This window comes from Monodelphis domestica, chromosome 5 (assembly GCF_027887165.1).
Source record: "Monodelphis domestica isolate mMonDom1 chromosome 5, mMonDom1.pri, whole genome shotgun sequence".
NCBI classification, from domain to species: domain Eukaryota; kingdom Metazoa; phylum Chordata; class Mammalia; order Didelphimorphia; family Didelphidae; genus Monodelphis; species Monodelphis domestica.
The window spans coordinates 43264257-43284036 of record NC_077231.1 but is presented as its reverse complement, the minus strand read 5'-3'; the positions used below and the strand labels follow the sequence as shown (position 1 = coordinate 43284036).

At 38.9% G+C, this 19780-nt stretch overlaps 1 protein-coding gene across 1 annotated transcript in view; it reads right to left on the bottom strand.

Moving 5' to 3' along the window:
- Positions 1–10119, bottom strand: part of CAND1 (cullin associated and neddylation dissociated 1) — a 39312-nt gene extending 29193 nt beyond the window's left edge. The window contains exon 1 of the mRNA XM_001362185.5: positions 9512–10119. Coding sequence (XP_001362222.1) covers positions 9512–9579 — 68 coding nt within the window. The 5' untranslated portion in view covers positions 9580–10119. The remainder of the gene's footprint in view (positions 1–9511) is intronic.
- Between the last annotated feature and the right edge of the window lie 9661 nt (positions 10120–19780).

The following is a 19780-nucleotide window of genomic DNA, read 5'->3' as shown; positions in this document are numbered from 1 at the left end:
TCAAGGAGAAGGGAATCTGGAATTAAAAAAAATTTTTTTAAGAAATATTTAAAATTGGTTTTACATGTAAATGTAAAAGACATTTAATAAAATGTCTTTGTAGAAGGCTCAGAAGCCCTTTTCCAATGACAAATCAGTAATACACTCTGAACCACTAACTTCATTTAAGAAAATTATTCCATCAGTTCCACTAGAGGCACAAATCTTAAAGTCTCCAATTCCTCTTTCCCTCAAAAAAACAAATCAATTTTAGTTATTCTCAAAATTATACACTATATACCTTTTCAAACTCCTTATCTTCTAACTTCTAACATTCACCCATTTAACTCAGGAAACCATCTCTCTCCCTCCACTCAATCTGGGAGACGAAATACAATCCTAATCATGACTGATAAACCTATGAGTAGTAGTGCTAGGGACATATATGCCTATGAAGGAAAAGAAAGTCACAAGTCTTATTTATCAAACAAACAAACTAAGCTCTTCCTGTGGCCTGGGTACTCTGTTTCAAGCAAAAGCCTAGTTCTTTAGGGACAAGCAGGAAAATGGCTTTCTTTTAAAAGTCTCTGCCCTCAAAGAGTTTATATCTTAGTGGAGGAGAGAATACATAAAGAAATCAGTACATATGTGATAAATACAGGGCAGGTACAAGACAGCTTTTTTAATAGGGACAGGCACTATCAGCTGTGGGGAAAAAATGGTTCCTGTAAGAGGTGGCAACACTTGAGCTGAGGCTTTAAGAGAAGCAAGAGATTCTGAAAGTTGTAAGTTAATAAAGAAAGCATTCCAGGCATAGGATAGCCAGTACAAAGGCATGGAGTCAAAAACAAGCATTACTGTGTAAGAAACAGCTAATAAGTCAAGATGGCTGAAGTTACTAGAGGTGAGTAGTATACAATCTTTTATCCACCTCTAGGGGCTTTACATAGAATGTCTTCCAAGCCTAATCCCTCATACCTCTTCTATATCTTTCAAGAAGCTTTGTCAGCTCCCACCTCCTTTCCCAACCCTTTATCTGTAAGTATTCTGTATTCCTTCAGTAAAGAAGTATCTACAGGCACTAAGTTTTGAATTTGCATTCCCAGCACCCTGCAATGTGCCTGATATAGTATATACTTGAAAAAAGTTGATTAATTACTCTACAATCAAAGAAATTAAATAGTGTCCATAACCTAAATGTTTAGCAAATAAGTTGTTAGTAAGTATAGCTTTGTTATTACCTCATTTGATATTTAAATACAGGTGATCACCAATTATATAATAATATAATTCTTAAAATCATTTCAATATAAATTCTTGTCTGTTCTTAGTTATTCCTTAATTTATTTAGGTCCTTATTAACAAAAGGTTTAAAGAAAGGAAGGGCTTCCCAATAGTTATACAAAAGAGCTCAAAGAAATATTGGTTTCCTCCTCAGAGAAGTCTTCAAGCAAAAGTTGGATGACCACTTGGTTATGTAGAAAAGGATTTTTTTTCAGGTACACACTGGAATAGATGACATCTGTGGTCTCTTCCAAATCCGTAACTGCTGTACAAGTAACATCTAGCCCCATACAGGTTAGACTAGTTTTTCCCTTTAAAATACACTTAAAAAAATCCTCAGGAATTAAATGGTCCAGGAAGCTAAGGCTCAAACCATTGACGGCATCTTCCTAGTGTTCTATGGACAAAAATCAGGTCCTAAAGACTTGAGAGCTCCTTCAAATTACCTACTTTCATTCAGGCTTCTGATGGCAGCTTGACCAACAAACAAGAGGCTTGAAAATTCTGCCCAAATGAATCAATGCTACATCCTCTCTAAATATCCTTTTTTCAGGCTACGGCTAAGTAAAATTCCTTTTATTAACTATTCAACTGCCTACCAAGTGTAAACTTCATTGCAATCAGTGGATAAGCCTAAGTGAGGCCTGGGCTACAATTACAACTGATTAGGTAGTCAGATACTTCCTCAAATAATTCTATTAGTTTCTATTAATATTACCCAATCTAAACTCTGCCCAACCCACCACCCATCCTGTCTCCACAAGTATTATACACTTATTTCACCAAACAATTAAGTTTTTCAGATTTTTAACCCCCATTAAACTCTGACTTGTGTTTCATGGCATAGAAGTCTCCATAGATTCTAGACAAAGGGGAAAAACAAAATAAGAAAATAAATGACTAAAACATCCCTCAAACTATGTCAGCATCAAAAATTATCAATAATATTAGTAGGGAAGGGGCAGCTGGGTAGTTCAGTGGATTAAGAGCCAGGCCTAGAGATGGGAGTCCTAGGTTCAAATCTGATCTCAAATACTTCCCAGCTGTGTGACCCTGGACAAGCCACTGAATACCCACTGCCTAGCCCTTACCAGTCTTCTACCTTGAAACCAATATGTATTGATTCTAATGTGGAAGGTAAGGGTTTTAAAAATAATAGTAATAATATCAGTAAGGAAACAGCTCCCCCCAACAAAAAATAATCCCTTCCTAACTTAAGTCTTAAGAGACTCTTGAGTGTCAGAGGCAATATTTGAACTCCTATCTTCTTAACTCTCAGTTTAAAACTTTCTCTACTGTGGCATGTGCTCCTGGAGGCAGGAAAAAACCCCATTTGGCATGTTCATTTTTCCCCCATTTCATAAACTCAAAGACAACAAGGGGAAAACTACAAAAATATATTAGACAAAAACAGCCTTATATACCCTGAAATTATTCAAACTGAAAAAAAATTCAGCTTTATGGATTATCTTCCCTTTCTTTTAGAAAGGAGCTGATAGGCATGCTGTTAGGATTTTGGTTAGGAGGGATTTTAGAGGTCAGCTATTGTACCTCTCTCATTTTATAGATGAGAAAACTGAGACTTGCCCATAATCACATAGTTTCAGAGACAGGGTTTGAAGCAGGCCTTCCTAATTCTATGTCCAGTGCAACAACTACTATATCATACTGAGGTTTCATAATACTACATATAAAAATGCAACCTTATCTCTAGCAAGTCTTATCAAGATGGAAAAGGCTTCGAAGTTCAGGTGTAGAAATGAACTGCTGTATCTGCCTTCCTAAGCCCAGACTAATAAAATTTGGACAAGCTCATCACCATAAAAGTTAGCCAGTAAGAGATGAATTATTTCCTGGCATAAATGGAAGGATCTTAAAATCAAATGTCCTTGGCATGAAGTATCATTTTTAACTAATATTTTAACCCTAACTGGAAAAACTATTTTTAAGTCTTTTATTCCCAGTTTTAGAATGAAAGGGCTATAATTTCTTTGAAGGGAAAGAGGAACATCAAAAGCAAGTAGGAGTTTGTTGTTGTTGGCTTGGGGGGAAAGGGGAGAGAATGAACAAAATTATTTATTACCTTAGCCTGACCCTGAATGTTAAAATGCTTTAGTTGTATGAATTAAAACTACAAGAGGCTGAGAGAACATCTAGTTCCCTCATCTTAAAGAGAAGTAAACCAAGGCCCAGAAAAGATAAGTAACTTTCTCAAGGACACACAGATCATTTTAGGGTATCCAGAGATCCTAGGTAAGAAGGTGCTAATAGTCAATCTCTTTTTCCTCATATACTCCCACTAGCTTTCTAGGGAAAGGCAAGCCCTTTTTAGAGAAGAGAAACTCAATAGCTTAATCACATATTTCTCTTACCTGTAATCAATAAACTAGGTATCACCTAGACACGTGTCCTCTAAACCACCCAGTCTCACACTCACTTTACCCTAGCATCTATCTTTCTACTTCAGTACCCTAAGACTCTGCATCCACCCCCCCCAAAATCAACCAAAGAATCCAGACACTAGGAATTCTGGTTGTCTTGGACCCTTTCAGCACCTTGAAAAACATGAATTGCAGGTTTTTAAAAAGATATGCTCTCAAAGATATGCTATTTAAGGACAGGAAGGGAAGTTAAGAGATTTTTTTTTTTAAGGGAGATGATGAAATAATCTTTGGAAGGCAGAAGGCTGCTTTCTGCCACCAGTTCGAAGAGATTCTTCAAAAAAGGTGACACAAGGAAAAAAGGAAAAACTCAGGGCAACAATTTTAAGAGTTCAGTGTCCAAAAAGTATTCACAAAGCTCACAGAGGCTAAAGGGAATTTCTTCATGAGAGGAATGAAAGCAAGGATTAGTAAGGTATCTAAACAGTCTTAACTTCTTGGAGTAAAGAAAAATCCAAGCTATTGAAAAATGTTCCCAAATTTATGCTGATTATTCAAACTTGGACATATACATACATATATTCAATATATTGAACAAAAAAAATCAAAAATTAATTTTGAAAAATTCAAATTACATTTGTTATTTACCATTTAAGCAAATTTACTCCGAGGTAAATTTGGGAAATAAGATGTGCTAGGTCAACTTTAAATATTCTTTTGCTAAGTTATCAAAACTTATATGTAAAGTCTTAGTCAGCTGCTTATTTAACATGATTGTATTTTCCTAAAAACAACCTTCTGTGCACAGTTTTAAAATATAGGAGAAAAAAAAATATTGGCCTTAAGTAGAAAGCTCCCAGATGCCTTCCCTGACTGAATGATCTCTCCATCTAATCAACCTACAAATTACTTATTTTGTTTTTTAGTACTCATCTGATACTTAATTTAGAGTACTTTGTTATTTAACTTTTCAAATATATTATTTCCCCCAACTAGAAAGTAAACCTTTTTGATTAAAAAAAAAAAAGGTCCTTGAGAGCAGACTTTCATTTTTTGTTTGTTTCCCCAAGGTCCCAGCATATAGTGATTAATAAATGTAGATTTAATTTGACTGATTTAGAGAAAGGTCCAAACTTCACATTATTGTCTATTCCTCTCAGCACCTAGGACAGAGCCTTGCATACAGCAGAATAAATGTTGGAAGTGACCTAAAATTTAAGTTCCTTTATTTAACTAAAAGGTTGATAATAGTAAAAAATGTTTAATTACTACTGAAAAGGGATGGGAACAGGGAAGCCTAAAAATCAATCTTGTTTCTTAAAATATTATGAACATTCTCAAGTCCAGAGACTTGAGAGATTTTTTCACTAAAGAAAAACTTACATTTGGCTTCTGAACACTAAGCAGAACTTCTTCAATTGCCTCAACCAAAAAAAAAATATATATGTATATATATATTTTTTGTATATGTATATATATATATATCCATTTATATATATATCCATTCACACAGTTCATACTGTGGTTTATTCAAAATAAATTTTGCTTTTACCTTACTGAGAAAAATTACATTGACTAAAGCTTTGTTAGCACCATCAATACATCTGTTAAGCCTTATTCTTTGTAAGGAATATTTATTCAGTCTAGCAGAAGATTGAAAAGAATATTTCACTAGCTCCTCAAGTCCAAAGATGCTGTAGAGCCCAATGACTGCAATACTTAATGAAAAAATATTATACTGTTTTGGCATTATAAAGTCTAAAGGTATTTATTCAGCAACTAATATGTTCCCAACATTATAGTGCCAGCAAAGGATTTAAGGGAAAAAAAAGTTAAGAGCTGTATGTCTTATATTTTCTACTAGAATGTAAATTCCATGAGAGTAGAAGCTGTGTCTTCTCATCTTTCTATTTTCAGTGCATTTTTAAAGACAGAAGCCACCACTTCCAATTCCAATTGTTAAATTGAAGAATTGTAAGGGAATACAGAGGAAAAAATGCAAAAAATAGGTAAGCCATTTGGACTGCTTTTCAAATGTTTTAAAATAAATCATCATGAAATTACACTTAAAAGTATACAGCATTCTTAGAATATCTGCAGTCACACATTCCAACATCAAATATAAATGACTGCTGAAGGACCCACTCAAGTGCTCATTAATGTAGGTAATCCAAAGTTTGCATTAATATATTTGCTTTGGAACATAAACCCAGTACAAAAGTTTAAAATCAGTTAAATATTCTAGCTAAAAACTATGAACAAATAAGCAGGTTCAGTATTGTCATAAAGCAATAGATCCTAACCTCAATTCCAGACCAAGTCAACAAGAACTATGGAAAGCATCAAGCCATCCTCTTGTAAAAAATCTTTAGGATGCAAAAAACATACTGGCCAACGGACCATACATGAATAAGCATCTCCAGCTTACTTGCTCCCCCCAACACTATCCCCAGGAGTCCTCTCTTCTCCTTCCTAGCCTTCTTAGCCTATGCCCAGTCTACAGCAAGTACAGTGATGAAGGCTGAGAAATCCAAAGAGTCACCAAACAGGACTAGTTAAGTGAAAATAAAATATAAAAGAAAATAAAAGAACAAGAGCAGCAAGAACCCAAAGGCACTCCCATAATAAAATACCAGCACTCTCATAATAAAATACTAGCTGCCTCAATTAAATTTTCTTCCTTTATTAGTTGCCACGACCAAGGATCTCAATATCTGATTTAAAGATGTCCCTAAAGAACTAGGCTTCTTTATACTTACTTGAACCTATTTGGTGGGATAAAAGAACTCATGTATACATGGCATTTCAAGTTTTGAAAAAACTCCTCATAACAAACTTGTAGGAGTTGGTGGACCTTACTTAGCCCATTATTATCCTCATTTTACAAAGGGAGAAATCACTTTCAAATTTTTACTTTCTGCCCCCCCCCCAATTTTTTTAAAGCAAGGGATAAAAAAATAATCACCAATATACATACAATATATTCATTCATTCATTTAGGAAATTACTGAGCATTACTATTATAGTACTGTGGCACTAGGCAAAAACCAAGAAGAGAATTCAACAAGTATCCCTTTATATACATATGAAATCTTATACCACTTTCTGGGAATTTCAAAAGTACATAGTTTATTAGGAAAGATTATAACATATTTTTTAAAACTTGTACATCAAATATTACCACTTCATTTAAAAAAAATGAAAAATCTAAGCAACATCAAAATACCGGAGTAAAAAAAAAGAATGGAAAAGAGAACCACCAGGCCTGTTTTTAAAACTACTTTGAGCTTCATTCAAATGATTTTCCTCTTTCTTATTTACAATAATATGCTAAATAATTTGCATTATTTGTTGCTCATTTTTTGTCTACTATAATCAAGGATGCATTGGTAAATGTCTAATAACCAGCTCTCTAAAAGTACAGGCTACAATTTAAAGACTAATTAATCTGCATTACTATCATTTTATTTTCTCTATCACTTCTTAAAATCTAGACAATCAAAAAAGGGAAACAAGAAAATAAACTAAGCCTTGATACTTGTAGCTTGCCAATTTCCAAGGTATAAATGCTCCCACTGAAAATTTAACAATCACCTTTATGCCACTTAGAGCTACCTTTGATATCTATGATCTAACTTGGTCTTGGAATGAAAATTCACAGAATTTTTCAGTTAGAAAAAGAAAATTAAATACAACAAACTCATTTTATAGAATGAGGGAAAGAGCATGGGCTCTGGAGTTTAGAACCTAACTTGGAGTTCTGAATCTGTGATACTACCTTGTGAAACCCTGAGCAAATCACTTAATCTCAAGAAAGAAGCAAACAAGTTGGTCCTCAGTCTCAGATGACCCTTTGGTCCCTTCCAGTTCTAAAATCTATGATGCCCATTACTTCATCAATATTAAAACTACAAAAAATACAGATTCTATTTAAAATATCTTAGATTGAAAACTCAGATAACTGGATAGTTAGGTTAAAAAGAAATTAAACAAAAAAAAGGCCAAAATCTTAAATTAGGCCAAATTACAAGAATATTTGCTAACATATTCAGGGATTCAGGAATGTTTAGAAATTCATCAGTTTCTTTTTATCTAAGTCCATCATGCCTGGTCATTTTAATTTAAAGAATAACTAATCCTCCAAACAATACTTTGGAAAAATTTGAACAGTAGATCTGATTTTATGGCAATATTAACCAAAAATAGTTCAGTTTTGTTTTTTTTTCCAATTGATTTCAAGGCATTGGCACTTCAGCAAATGGTTACTAAATCACACACACACACCAGGTCTAAGGGGCTAAGGAATACAACAAATCTTTTGTTTACTTTGCTCTCATAGTCTTCATAGTTTATTGAAAATTTTTAAAAGGGGAAATACATGTAGAAAATCTGCAAGTTATTGTCTTATTTTGATTTTAGAATATTATCTATAAAACCCATTTAGATTTGTTCGAAAAAGTTTTACCTTAACTATCCGAATAGAGACACACCTCCCCACCAAAAGCAATATTAAAAGTTTGAAACTCCAAACCACTAAAAGTGCACTTTGGTTATTTTAATAAGTCAGCTAAAGACAGAAAGCAAAATTATAAAATCACACCATACACGTGCATGATATGCAAACGTTTCCAAATTAAAATAAGTTTGTGTTACTTAAATTGGGAACCAAAAAAAGGTTAGAGGCATATGAATAAAGTTTTGGTTTTAAAAGCCTAACCATTTTAATTTTAACCTTTAATTGTCACAGAGCAAAAACGGTTAACAATATTCAATCCATGAGTAAGTGACTCTCAGGATTAATCAAATGCGGCAAAAACTTTCTAATATAGCAGAAAAACTTCCAAAAGTCAATAATCGGTCTGGTCAAGAAGTCCCAGAACCATAGTTTCGAAATACTGGATAAGGAGGGTCATAAAAAAAAAATTAGAATCACGAATAATTCTTTTTCTCAGGTCCTTCTTGTTCCATGAAATAAAAACACTTTCTGTGCCCGGTGGGATTGAGGTTATTTTTCTCCGGGGTGGTGGCAATAATACACAAAGAGCATGGGCTTCTTCCCCCAAGAAATTACTCGAATGCGGGATACCTCCCGGCACAAATTGCTTGCCCCGGTTTTTAACCAGAACCGTTTCTTTCGTTTCGCACGCAGGAGGTGCTCAATAGACAAGCGGGACTTGCCAGGATTTGATGCCAGGTTCTAGTACTAAAGGAAGCTTGTTGGAGGCATAGCGAGATGTCAGGAGAAGCCAGAAAATAACTCCTGACCGGTCGTAAGGGGTCCTTAGCCTTAACTTAAATAGCGTCCCGCCGGGCATTAATAAAGCTTTACAAAGAGCAAAGATAAAATATAAAAAAGCGCGCCCCTGGCATAGAGGAGCTCTCCTATTGGGGGCAGGACCTCAAGCAAACAAACGCACGCCCAGGCTAGACGGACTCCAGGTCCCCCCCGGGCCTCGGTCTCCGAAGTGACGCTGTGATTTGGCCAAGGTTTCGATATAAAAAGGAATCAAAACCCGCCGCCATCCCCTCTCCAAATATTTAATATAACCGGGGGGGAGGGGAGGGGATAAGGATGCAGGCGGGAAATTCCCCCCATCCCCCGCCACCAGCACGCTTTTTCCCGGGCCGGTTTCTCGCAACCCCGCGCCCCCATCCCTATTGAATCCAACCGTTCCCCTCCCCCGATGGGCGGCCTAGGGCCTCAGGAGAGGCCGGGCCTCGAGTTGCTGCCCCGAGCGGGCGGGCGGCTCGACCTTCCGCGCCCCGCCCCCCCTCCTCGGCCTGGCTGCCGCGATCTATGCCCGGGGCCTCGCGACGAGGCGGCGGCGCTGCAGGGGCGCGGCCCCGCTCGGACCTCGCGGCCTCACCTGAAGTCCTTGTCGCTAGATGTCATTTTCTCCAGGAGATTGGAGATGTGGTACGAGGCGCTCGCCATGTTGACGGCCTCCGTTGGGGCGGCCCACCGAAGCCGCGGCAGCGACTCCTCCTCTTCCTCTTCTCTAGCTTCGGGGCTCGCGGCCCGGCCCGCTCCCGGGGCTGTGTCTGCGGTGACGAGGGAGGCACCTCCAAAGGCTCCCCTCGACCCCGGCGGAGCGCGGGCCTGTCCCGGGAGAAGCAGAGAGAGCGGTGGGGCCCGCCTAACGACAGCGCTGCTCGCGAGGGACCGGTCTCATGGGCGGCGGGGAGGGGATGGGGGGGCGGGAAGTCGGGCGAGGGCCTATCCCGGGGAAGCCAGACGGTCCTGCTCTGGCCTCTCGCTCCCTCCCGTCCTCCCTGAGGCAAGCGGCCAAATCCCGCCTCCTGCACTCCGGGGGCGACGGCGACCGCGGCTCCCGCTGCGTACTTAAGTACCCAAGGAGTACGGAAACTCGGGGTCAAGGGTCACGAAGGCTCCGGCGAGCGCGCCCCCGCCGCGGCCCGGATGGGTTGCTCTCCAATTGGCCCAGGGGCGTGTCAGTCTGCAGGAAGATGGCCGTGCGTAAGGCGTGACTGGAACAGGGAAAGGGGTGTTCTCTCGAGACTTCCGAGCGACGGTTAAAGGGCGCGGGGATGCAGGTTAGAGAGGGATGTGCTAGGAAACGGTAAAGGGTGGGAATTAGGGTCGTGCGCATAGTGGGACTTAGAAGGGCCTGATTTCGGATGCAGAGGAAAAAGATAAAAGCTCCTGAGCTGTGTTAATGAAGGAATCCAAGCGAGGGAAGAGTCTGGACTGGTCTTCGTTTCGTAGGGGACGCGTGGCCTGCAGCATATTAAAGTGTAGCCGCGCGAAGACTACGAATCCCATCATGCACTGCAGACGTCATATTCAGAGGCGATATGATTGGCTGTCGCCACTGTCACTTCTTTCTCTCCCCTCCCACCCACATCCCCCACCTTCTCGGGGAGAGGAATGAATGCCGGGATTCGTGGGTTGCCCGAAGTGGGTACGCGGGCGCGGGGATCTTTGGGTCTTGGAGCTAGGGAAGTTCTGACGATTCATTTTTGACCGTGCTCGAAAATTAATTGTGCCAGAGTTGCCCTCAACTTTCTGTACACGTGCCCAGAGAGGGCAACCATGCTTTTTTCCCCACGGGGGACCGGCTCCTTTCTCCTCTGGGGACTGGACTCCAGCCTCAACCAGCCAGATCCCTTAAATGCTTTACTATGTTCAAGGGGCTGCCCCCAAGGTGCTTACGCTTATATTAGGGACGGTGTGTACGGAGAATAAAATAGCCACTCGTCTTCCTATCTTCATTTAATGGACTTAGGCTCAACCTTCATAAACCAGGGACATCCCACTTTATACCTCTAATTCCCCGGAGACCCAGAAATACAAACTGGCTTCCCTCCCCTCTACCAACCCTAAAACGCAAACACACACAAATCTCCACCTTCCATGTTGGACGGTGTATTGGTTCAGATACTCAATTCAATACTGTATACTGGTTCCAAGGCAGAAGAGTGGTAAGGGCTAGGCCCTAGGAGTTAATTGACTTACCCAGGGTCACATGGCTTTTGAGGGTCAGAGGACAGATTTTAATTCAGGAAGACTTCCTAATTCTACCGAGCTGCCTCTCCCTATCATTTAAAAGTCTTTAATTTTTTTTTTTAATCTTACCTCTGTCTTAGACTTGATACTAAATATCAATTCCAAGGCAGAAGAGAAGTAAGAACTAGCTAATTAAAATTAAGTGACTTGCCCAGGGTCACATAGCTAGGAAGTATCTGAAATCTAATTTGAACCCAAGACCTTCTGTCTGCAGGTGGGACTATCCAATGAACCACCTAGTTGCCCCTTTACAGTTTTTGAAGGCCTACTATGTGAAAGGCATTATGCTTAGTGCTGGAGATAAGAAGATGGTTATGACAAAGCAAGGCAGTGGGATAACAGAAAAGGTCAGAATTATGAATTAGAAGATCAGGATTTGACAAGATTCTGCTTGAATGACCTTGGAAAATTTAACTTCCCTGGACCTCAATTGCCCCTTTCCATGAGAGATGGGCCAGATAATCTTTAGATTCTTTCTAACTCATAAATCCTAGAATTCTAGAAATCTCTGCTTTCAAGACTGTGAGGGTAGGGAAAATATTCTCGTTTTGTATATGACCTTTTCTATAACTGCTTTTATTCAGTCCCTACAAACTAGACTCCCAACTAGACTTAGTTTCTCCCTGTTCCAATCCATCCTGCATCCATCTGTCACATTAATCTAGCTAAAACAAAACTTTTATTATATGAGTGCTATTCAGAACTTTTGGTGTTTTTCCCCATTACTCAAGGATTATGGGGTGTTCAGGAAGGGGTAGTATCTCTGGTATGGAGGGCTTGTCGTGCCCTTCTAGGGCAGCTCTCCAGCCTCTGACCCCCACCTGACACCCAGCTCTCACTTGTGGCTCCCAGTAGCTGCTAGCATGCGGCAGCGGCCACACCCTGGGCAAGGGCTTCACAGGCCGGCTAAACCTTGTGAGGGTAGCCATCGGGTCGTCGACCCCTGATGAACTAAGGCTTTGCTCACCCAGCATGTGAAGACTGCTTCGGCTGAACAGACAGAAGAAACCAACAAGAAGGTTCAACAGCTGAGAGGGCGACGCAGCAAAGCACTGTGGAGTGATTAGGGCGTGTTGGAGCACAAAGGACAACATGGCCATCCAATGCAGCTGAGGAAGTCTCCAGATGTAATGATTTTTCATGCCAATGGACCCAGGCTTCCAACGCCAAGAGAGTGGGACTGTCTCTGTGCACTGACTTTTCCACTTAAATCTCCTTCACACACAAGTATCTTTGTGCACACACGCACAAAGACAATCGTCATTCTTGGCTTCTGAGAGACTACTACCAAGGAAGTTTAAAACTAGATTATGTAGAGCTTTAAATGCCAGGATAAGGAATTCCAGTTTCATCTTTCCCTGCCCCGCCCCCCTCCCAAATACTTAAATTCACTGTTTCAAGTAGATTAGACCTATAAACTTGCCCTAAGTATTCTTACCTGTGGACCATTTTACATAATATTCTTCTTTCATGGAAGACATATCAATCACAATATCACAAATTTAGAGCTAAAAAGGACCTTAAAGACCATCTCATCCAATCATCTCATCTTACAAATGAATAAACAGGTCCAAAAAGGGTAACAGACTTTCCTTTGGTCACCCAGCTAATAAGAATAGGTAGTGGAACTTGAACACAAGGTCTTCTAACTCCAAATACAGAATCCTATCCACTATGCTCTGTTCTCCTTTCCACTCATCAAAATCCTACCCTATTTCATGTTTTCTCTTCTTTCCACTTTAGAAAAATATAAAGTGGTGGATTTTAGATATTAAAAATATTTTATATTATTTAAAATATATTTTTATTTTAATATCATAACTTAAAGAGTCCAGAATAGCATATTCATAAGCACTAGGAAATATATATGGATATATATATTTAATATCCGAAGTCTATTATATTTTCCCACATTTCCATACCACTTAACTAAATACTACCTATCCTGCAAAACTTGGCTCAAATGCCACCTGCTCTGTAAAGATTTTCCAACAACTAGACCTATCAAGGTCACAGTGAACTTTCCCCTGAACTGTTTCAGTATTATTTGCTGGATCTCTTATTTAACAAATACAATTGGCAATATGTTGTTATCAATCTCTTTAAGTTGTTTTCAACTTATGGATTTATCTGACTAGGAGATTAAAACTGTTCTTGGGAGCAGGCTATGCAGAGTATGCAATAGTGGAATCATGACTTTAGAGTGTGAAAAGTCTGAATAATTCATCTGGTCAAACTCAATTTGTAGGACTAAATTTAAGATTTCAAGCATTTGTGGTTTTAACAGAAGAGGTGGTCCTGCCAATGACAAGATTACAACTTTACATGGCTTTTGAGAGTCCCTATAGCCAAAACTCATCATCCTAGGTACTATTGACCTCTTAGTTGTTAGGCAACAGAAAACAGCCCATCACCAGACTTGTCAGGAAAGACTTTCCAATTTGCTGATACCTGCCATAGCTTGCCCTACCCTGGCATAACCTTCCAAAAACAAGGGTCAACTCCATGCCTTGATCTCTAATAATATGACTTTCCTGGAGGCATTTTATACAATGTCTTTGAAAATATTTATTCTATTCTCTGGAGTTCTTAACCCTAAAAGCTCATAACTTTGAAAAATATTACAAACTAAAGATATTTTACTTATTAGCTACAACCAATACCTTATTTAATAGAAAAGGGTAATTTTAAAGACACCTCCTTGTTGGAATACAGTAAAACATCAACTCCTTATATTTTGAAATGCCTTTGGACTCCTTCACTATGATTATACAGATAGGTGCCAAATAAACATTTGTTGATCGGCACCATCATGTCATTGGCTGGAACATTACATGTGTTAGTCTTGTCGCCCCAGGATTTTTTTTAAGTTCTTTCTAGGGAGTTATCAAGTCCTATACTTATTTTCCAAACAGTTCCTACAGTGTTAATCACACAGCAAATACACAATAAATACATTTTGGTTGATTGATTTGTGGCTAATCTAGTGGTTGATAAATTGCAGGGACCAGGTCACCATGGTAACAATTTCATCATGGTCTCTAACATTGTCAGCAAAATCTAACCCAGCACTTACCATAAAAGTACACTTTGTTCTTCCTGCTCATGTATATTTTTATTTTAATGTCATAATAATTTAACGAGGAGGCCACAATTCCATACTCATAGGCATTGGGGAATACATTTCTGGTGAACCCTTGAGCTTCTAATCTTCCTATTCTCCTACAGCCCAAGCTTAAACTATAATCACAAAATCAGAGCATTGGAAAGCCTTTATCCAATTAAAAAAAATCTTCTCTATAATAAATCTGATAGTCATCAAAGTTTGGTCCTAAGACAGTCCATTCCATATCTGTTGAGCTGTAATTTTTTAGGAAGTGGTCTCTCACATAAAGTAAAATCTACTCATTTTTTTACAACTTACTACCAGTTCTGGGAAGAGTAGATTGAGACAAGAAAGGGCCACTAACCAACAATACTTCTGCCCACCTAATAAGTGGCTCAGGAAGTACCCAATCCTCCATTCCCTTTGAGCCTTTCCAAAGGTGCTTTCAAAGCCTAGAGTGATAAACCTTTGGCAACCTAATCCAAATGTCTACCCCAGGTGGGAAATTAATTCCCTGCAACAGCATGCCTCCTTTCTTTGTGTTTTTCTTGAAAGCTATAAAATTCACCTGGCTTCAGAATTTGGGGGTTGGTTTCTAGATTCAAGTAAAATTGTCAAGCTTTTAACTACATATGAAATACTTTTAAATCTCTTATCCTCAGTGACTTTCCATTGCTCCAAACCTGTGAAACATCAACTCTCATGACTTGTTTTCTCTACCCCTACTCCAGAGCCACTGGGCCTCACTAAACAAAATCACTAATAGTTAAACTAAAAGCTTTCCAATTTGCTGGTACCTGCCACAGCTTGCCCTACACTGGCAAAGCCTTCAAAAAACCAGGGTTACCTGCATGCCATGATGAGGTCTAATAATATGACTGGTCTGGAGGCATTTACAGAATGCATTTGAAAGCATTTATTCATTATTTTCTTGGGGGTTCTTAACCTTATAAGTATATGACTGAAAAATATAAATGGAAACTAAAGATATTTGAATGACTTACAACCAATATCATATTAATAAAAAAATGATAGTTGTGACCATCCACACAAAATGCATTATGTAACTTTGCCACTCCTCCACATTCTTATTCTGCCTTTATGGGTTTCCTATGCCATTTACATAGTTTTTATTTTTCTTTAAAAAAAAAAACACCTTACCTTCTGTCTTAGAATCAATACTAAGAATCAATCCAAGGCAGAAGAAAGGTAAGGGCTAAGCAACTGGTGCTGAAGTGATATATTCAGGGTCACACAGGGCCATATTTGAACCCAGGCCTTCCCCTATCCAGGCCTGGCTCTCTAACCACTGGGCAACCTAGCTGCTGCCCCCCCTCACTACCACCCCCCCACGCACACACATAGTTTTCTAATTATTGTTGTTCATCTTTTCTTATTTCTAAAATAAAAGAACTTGTTTCCTGAGAGAACTGAATTTTAACTCTTATCTTACAAAGAAACTGGAAGATAATTCTTGGGGAAAGACTTTAATTGGAATTCTGAGAGAACCACATGTGGGGACTCTTTCCACAATTTAAGAATCACAGAATGTAAGAATCTGAGGGGATCTCAGAGGTCCAACCCACATGGGAAAGGCGCTGAGCATCCGAAGAAGTTGTTCTCCAGCCTCCCCCTGAAGATGTCCAAGAAGAGGGAGTCGCCACTTCCTTAGGGAACCCATCGCTCTTCTGAATAGTTCTAACGGTCAGGAAGCTTCGGAGGCTAAACCTGCTTCTCGATAATATGTGTTTCTCCATCGCTCCTGCTTCTGCCCTCTTGGGGTAAGCAGAGTCCAGCTAATTCCTCCTTCACATAATGGCCCTCTCAGCACTAAAATGCAGCTATCCTGGCCCTTCGGAGTCTTATTTTTTTCAAGCTAAACATCTCCAGTTCTTGCAATCCATCTTTGTATGACACGGACTCAAAGACCTTTGCCATCCTTGTGGATGCTCTCCAGCATATAGACGTCCTTCACAAACCATGGTGCCCAGGGAGCAGACATCCCAAAAAGGAGGTGGGGAAGGACAAAGAACAAATGAGGCTTTATTTAGAAATGGACCATGCCAGATTCTTCCCTAAGACACTGAGCATCCCAGGCCATTACCTTTTGTCCTAACTTAATTTTTTTTTAATTTTTATTTATTTTATTCATTTTATTTAATCTTTTTTTTATCTTGCCACTGGACTTTGACGACTGTGGAAGAGAGAAGGGGCTAACAATTTTGTGAAATTCTGCTTCTTTTAAATCCAGTTCATGCACACCAAGATATTGCCTCAGAATGCCATTGGTTTTCTTCAAAAAAGAAAAGATGAACAACAATAATGCCCATAGACCGGAGTCCCTTCATTTTTCTGCCTAGACTAAATTGAAAGGAAAGAATTAAATATATTTAGATTCAGGAATTTGCTAAATGGTCAGACCCAAAGAGTAGTTATTAATGGTTCAGGTCAACTTGAGGGTGATCGCTACTGGCTGGTCTAAGCAATCTGTACTTCACCAATACTATTTATTCAGTGTTTTATATTGGAGAGAGACATAGATGACACCTGTCAAATTTACATAATATGTACAATGATCAGGACCCCAAAAGATCTCATTGGGCTAAAGCACTGGGCCAGACTTGTTTATATGAAATTTAGGAGCAATAAATATAAGTTTATAATAAGGTTAAAAATTTTTCAAGGGCAGCTGGGTAGCTCAGTGGATCGAGAGCCAGATCTAGAGAGGGGAGGTCCTAGGTTCAAATCTGGCCTCAGACACTTCCCAGCTGTGTGACCCTGGGCAAGTCACTTAACCCCCATTGCCTAGCTCTTACCACTCTTCTGCCTTGGAACCAATACCCAGTATTGATTCCAAGATGGAAGGTGGGGGTTTAAAAAAGAATTTTTTTGTTCACAAGATGGAAAAGACAAGACTAGTCAGTGACATGCCAGGAAAAAATATCAGGATTTTAGTGGACTACAAGAACAAGATGAGTCAATAATGTAATATGGCAGCCAAAAAAAATTAATGTGAACTGAAACTACAATAAGAAAAACATGGTGTCTAGCCTAAAGGGGAACTATTGAAACTTTAGGAAAGTAAGTGAGCAATAAGCTAGACAGCAGGAAGTGAGGATATTTAAATAGGAGAAGCAACGGGGTCATAATTGAAGGGTTTTTATATACAGGAGGGATTTGACTTATTTTAAGATGAAGAGAAATAGGTAGAAATTACAAAAAAAGACACATTTCAAGCTTTCTGTAAGGACAGTTCCTGGGCATTAAGAGTTTTTTAAAAGGTCTACTATAACAAAATAAATACCAAACAATCTCAGACTACAGCAATATATATATATATATATATATATATATATATATAAAATCAAGTTGACTATACCAGGGATTCAGGAATGGTCCATCATTGAGAAAATAATGAACACAATAATAATTATAATGCTTACTATATGCTAAATGCCTTACAATTTTTTTATCTCAATTTGATCCTCACAACAATCCTGAAAGGCAGGCGCTATTATTATCCCCACTTTACAGATGAAGAAAATGAGATAAAGTATTATATTTGAGAAACCGAACCAGAAAGCAGGTCAGTTCGACTGGATTGCAAAGCATAAAAGGGAGAATAAGCTACAGGGAGTCTGGAAAGGTCAGTTGGGGACAGGTTGTGAAGGGCTTTAAAATCTAAACAAAGGAATTTATATTTGATCCTAAAGGCAACAGGAAACCTGTGGAGTTTACTAAGTAGGAAAATAACTTGTTCAAACCTGCACTCAAGGAAAATCACTTATGTTGGAGGAGGACCTGAGAAAAGGGGAGCACTTGGGAGACTTTTATAATAATCTAGATAAGAGATGAGGCTCTAAAACATAGCCGCCATGCGAGTAGGGATAAGGCACAGTGTCTAGAACAAATGTTTTGCCAATAGAAATAGCACTATTTGGTAGCTTATAGAAACGTGGTTGGATATTTCCACTCAAAAAGAATGGCTAACAGCATTGTCATCCATGAAAATAAAGGGGTCCCGCTGTGCTAAAAAATAAAATGGCGACTGTGATGGACACTGGAAGACTGGACTGTTGTGACAGTGAAATCTGAAAAGACTGAGGAATCAAAGCTTCTGAGGGTATCAATTTATTAAGCAACACATACCAATTACATAGCAAATCAGGACCAGGTCTCCTCAGCTTTGGTGCTAGACTCTGTATGCAATGGAAGACAGATTTTTATGCATTAAAAGAAAAGAATTTACAGGCTAGAAACCAGGATTCAAGATTAATTCATCTGACTTCTAATTGGAGGAAAGATTAGGGTCTTTCTGTGTTGGAAGAGAGAGGACAAAAACATGCAATTCCCTGAAATCTGAAAAAGAGGTGTCTCACTCCCATCAAGAATTTGTATTCAATCAAAGAACATGGAAATGGGCATTGGTTGACTAGTACAGGGTCAGTTTTTAGGTGACATATGGCTTGAGATATATAATTGTGAGAAAACTCTTCGCATTAATCTTTGGTTTCTGGTCCACACAACCTAGGTGAATAATATGATATGATATGATAAATATAATATAACGTGATATAATATAATATAGTATAGTGTAATATAATATATCAAATAATATTGTTTTATTATAATTATATTATTATATAGTAATCATATTGATTTGCAAATACATACATTTATTTTATTAATTATATAATAATGTGTTCATAATATAATATAACCCTCTTAATTATGTATGAAAAATTGGTAATAATATTAATAATTAAAATAATAACAACATATTATTATAATAACCTAAGTAGCATGTAGAAGGGGTCTAGCTTCCCAGCCATTCAGAGCTGATTCAAACAATGCAATGAAATTTTCTGACATTTCCCATCGTTGAATAAAGTTTTCTCAAAAGACAGAAGTTGAACTAGCCCATAACTGATTTGAAAGGGAACTGAGCTAGATTCAGACTATAATAACGTCAATGGAAGGAATGACAATAATAGCTGAATGCTGTAAAATAACAGCCCACTGTGATAGGAGCAACATCCACTCCTCAAAGGCTAGGCCTGTGAAACTTGAGACTTAACTGTACCAGGGGACTATGGCCCAGGCTGCAAAGAAGGCCTTTTAGGGACCAAAGCAGGAAGACCCAGCACACAGGAGCGCAGACCCCTGGGCCTGCTACACACTGCTGCCAGAGGCCGCTGCCGAGGCAAATCTAGGGGCAAGGGGAAGCTGTGCTGTATCTCTGCTCTGGATCTCTGCTCGAGCCCCTCATTGCATTCCAGGCCCAAGGCCTGGCCTCAGTTAGGTCTGGTTTAGAATAGAAAATTTGACCTAAAAGAAGAAAAACAAAATGAAAGCTCCCCATTTCTTCTTTGACATTTTTTCTGGAGAGGCCTGGAGATAAGAGATCCTGGGTTCAAATATGGCCTCAGACACTTCCTAGCATTGTGAACCTGAGCAAGCCATGTAACCCCCATTGCCTACCCCTTGCCACTCTTCTGTTTT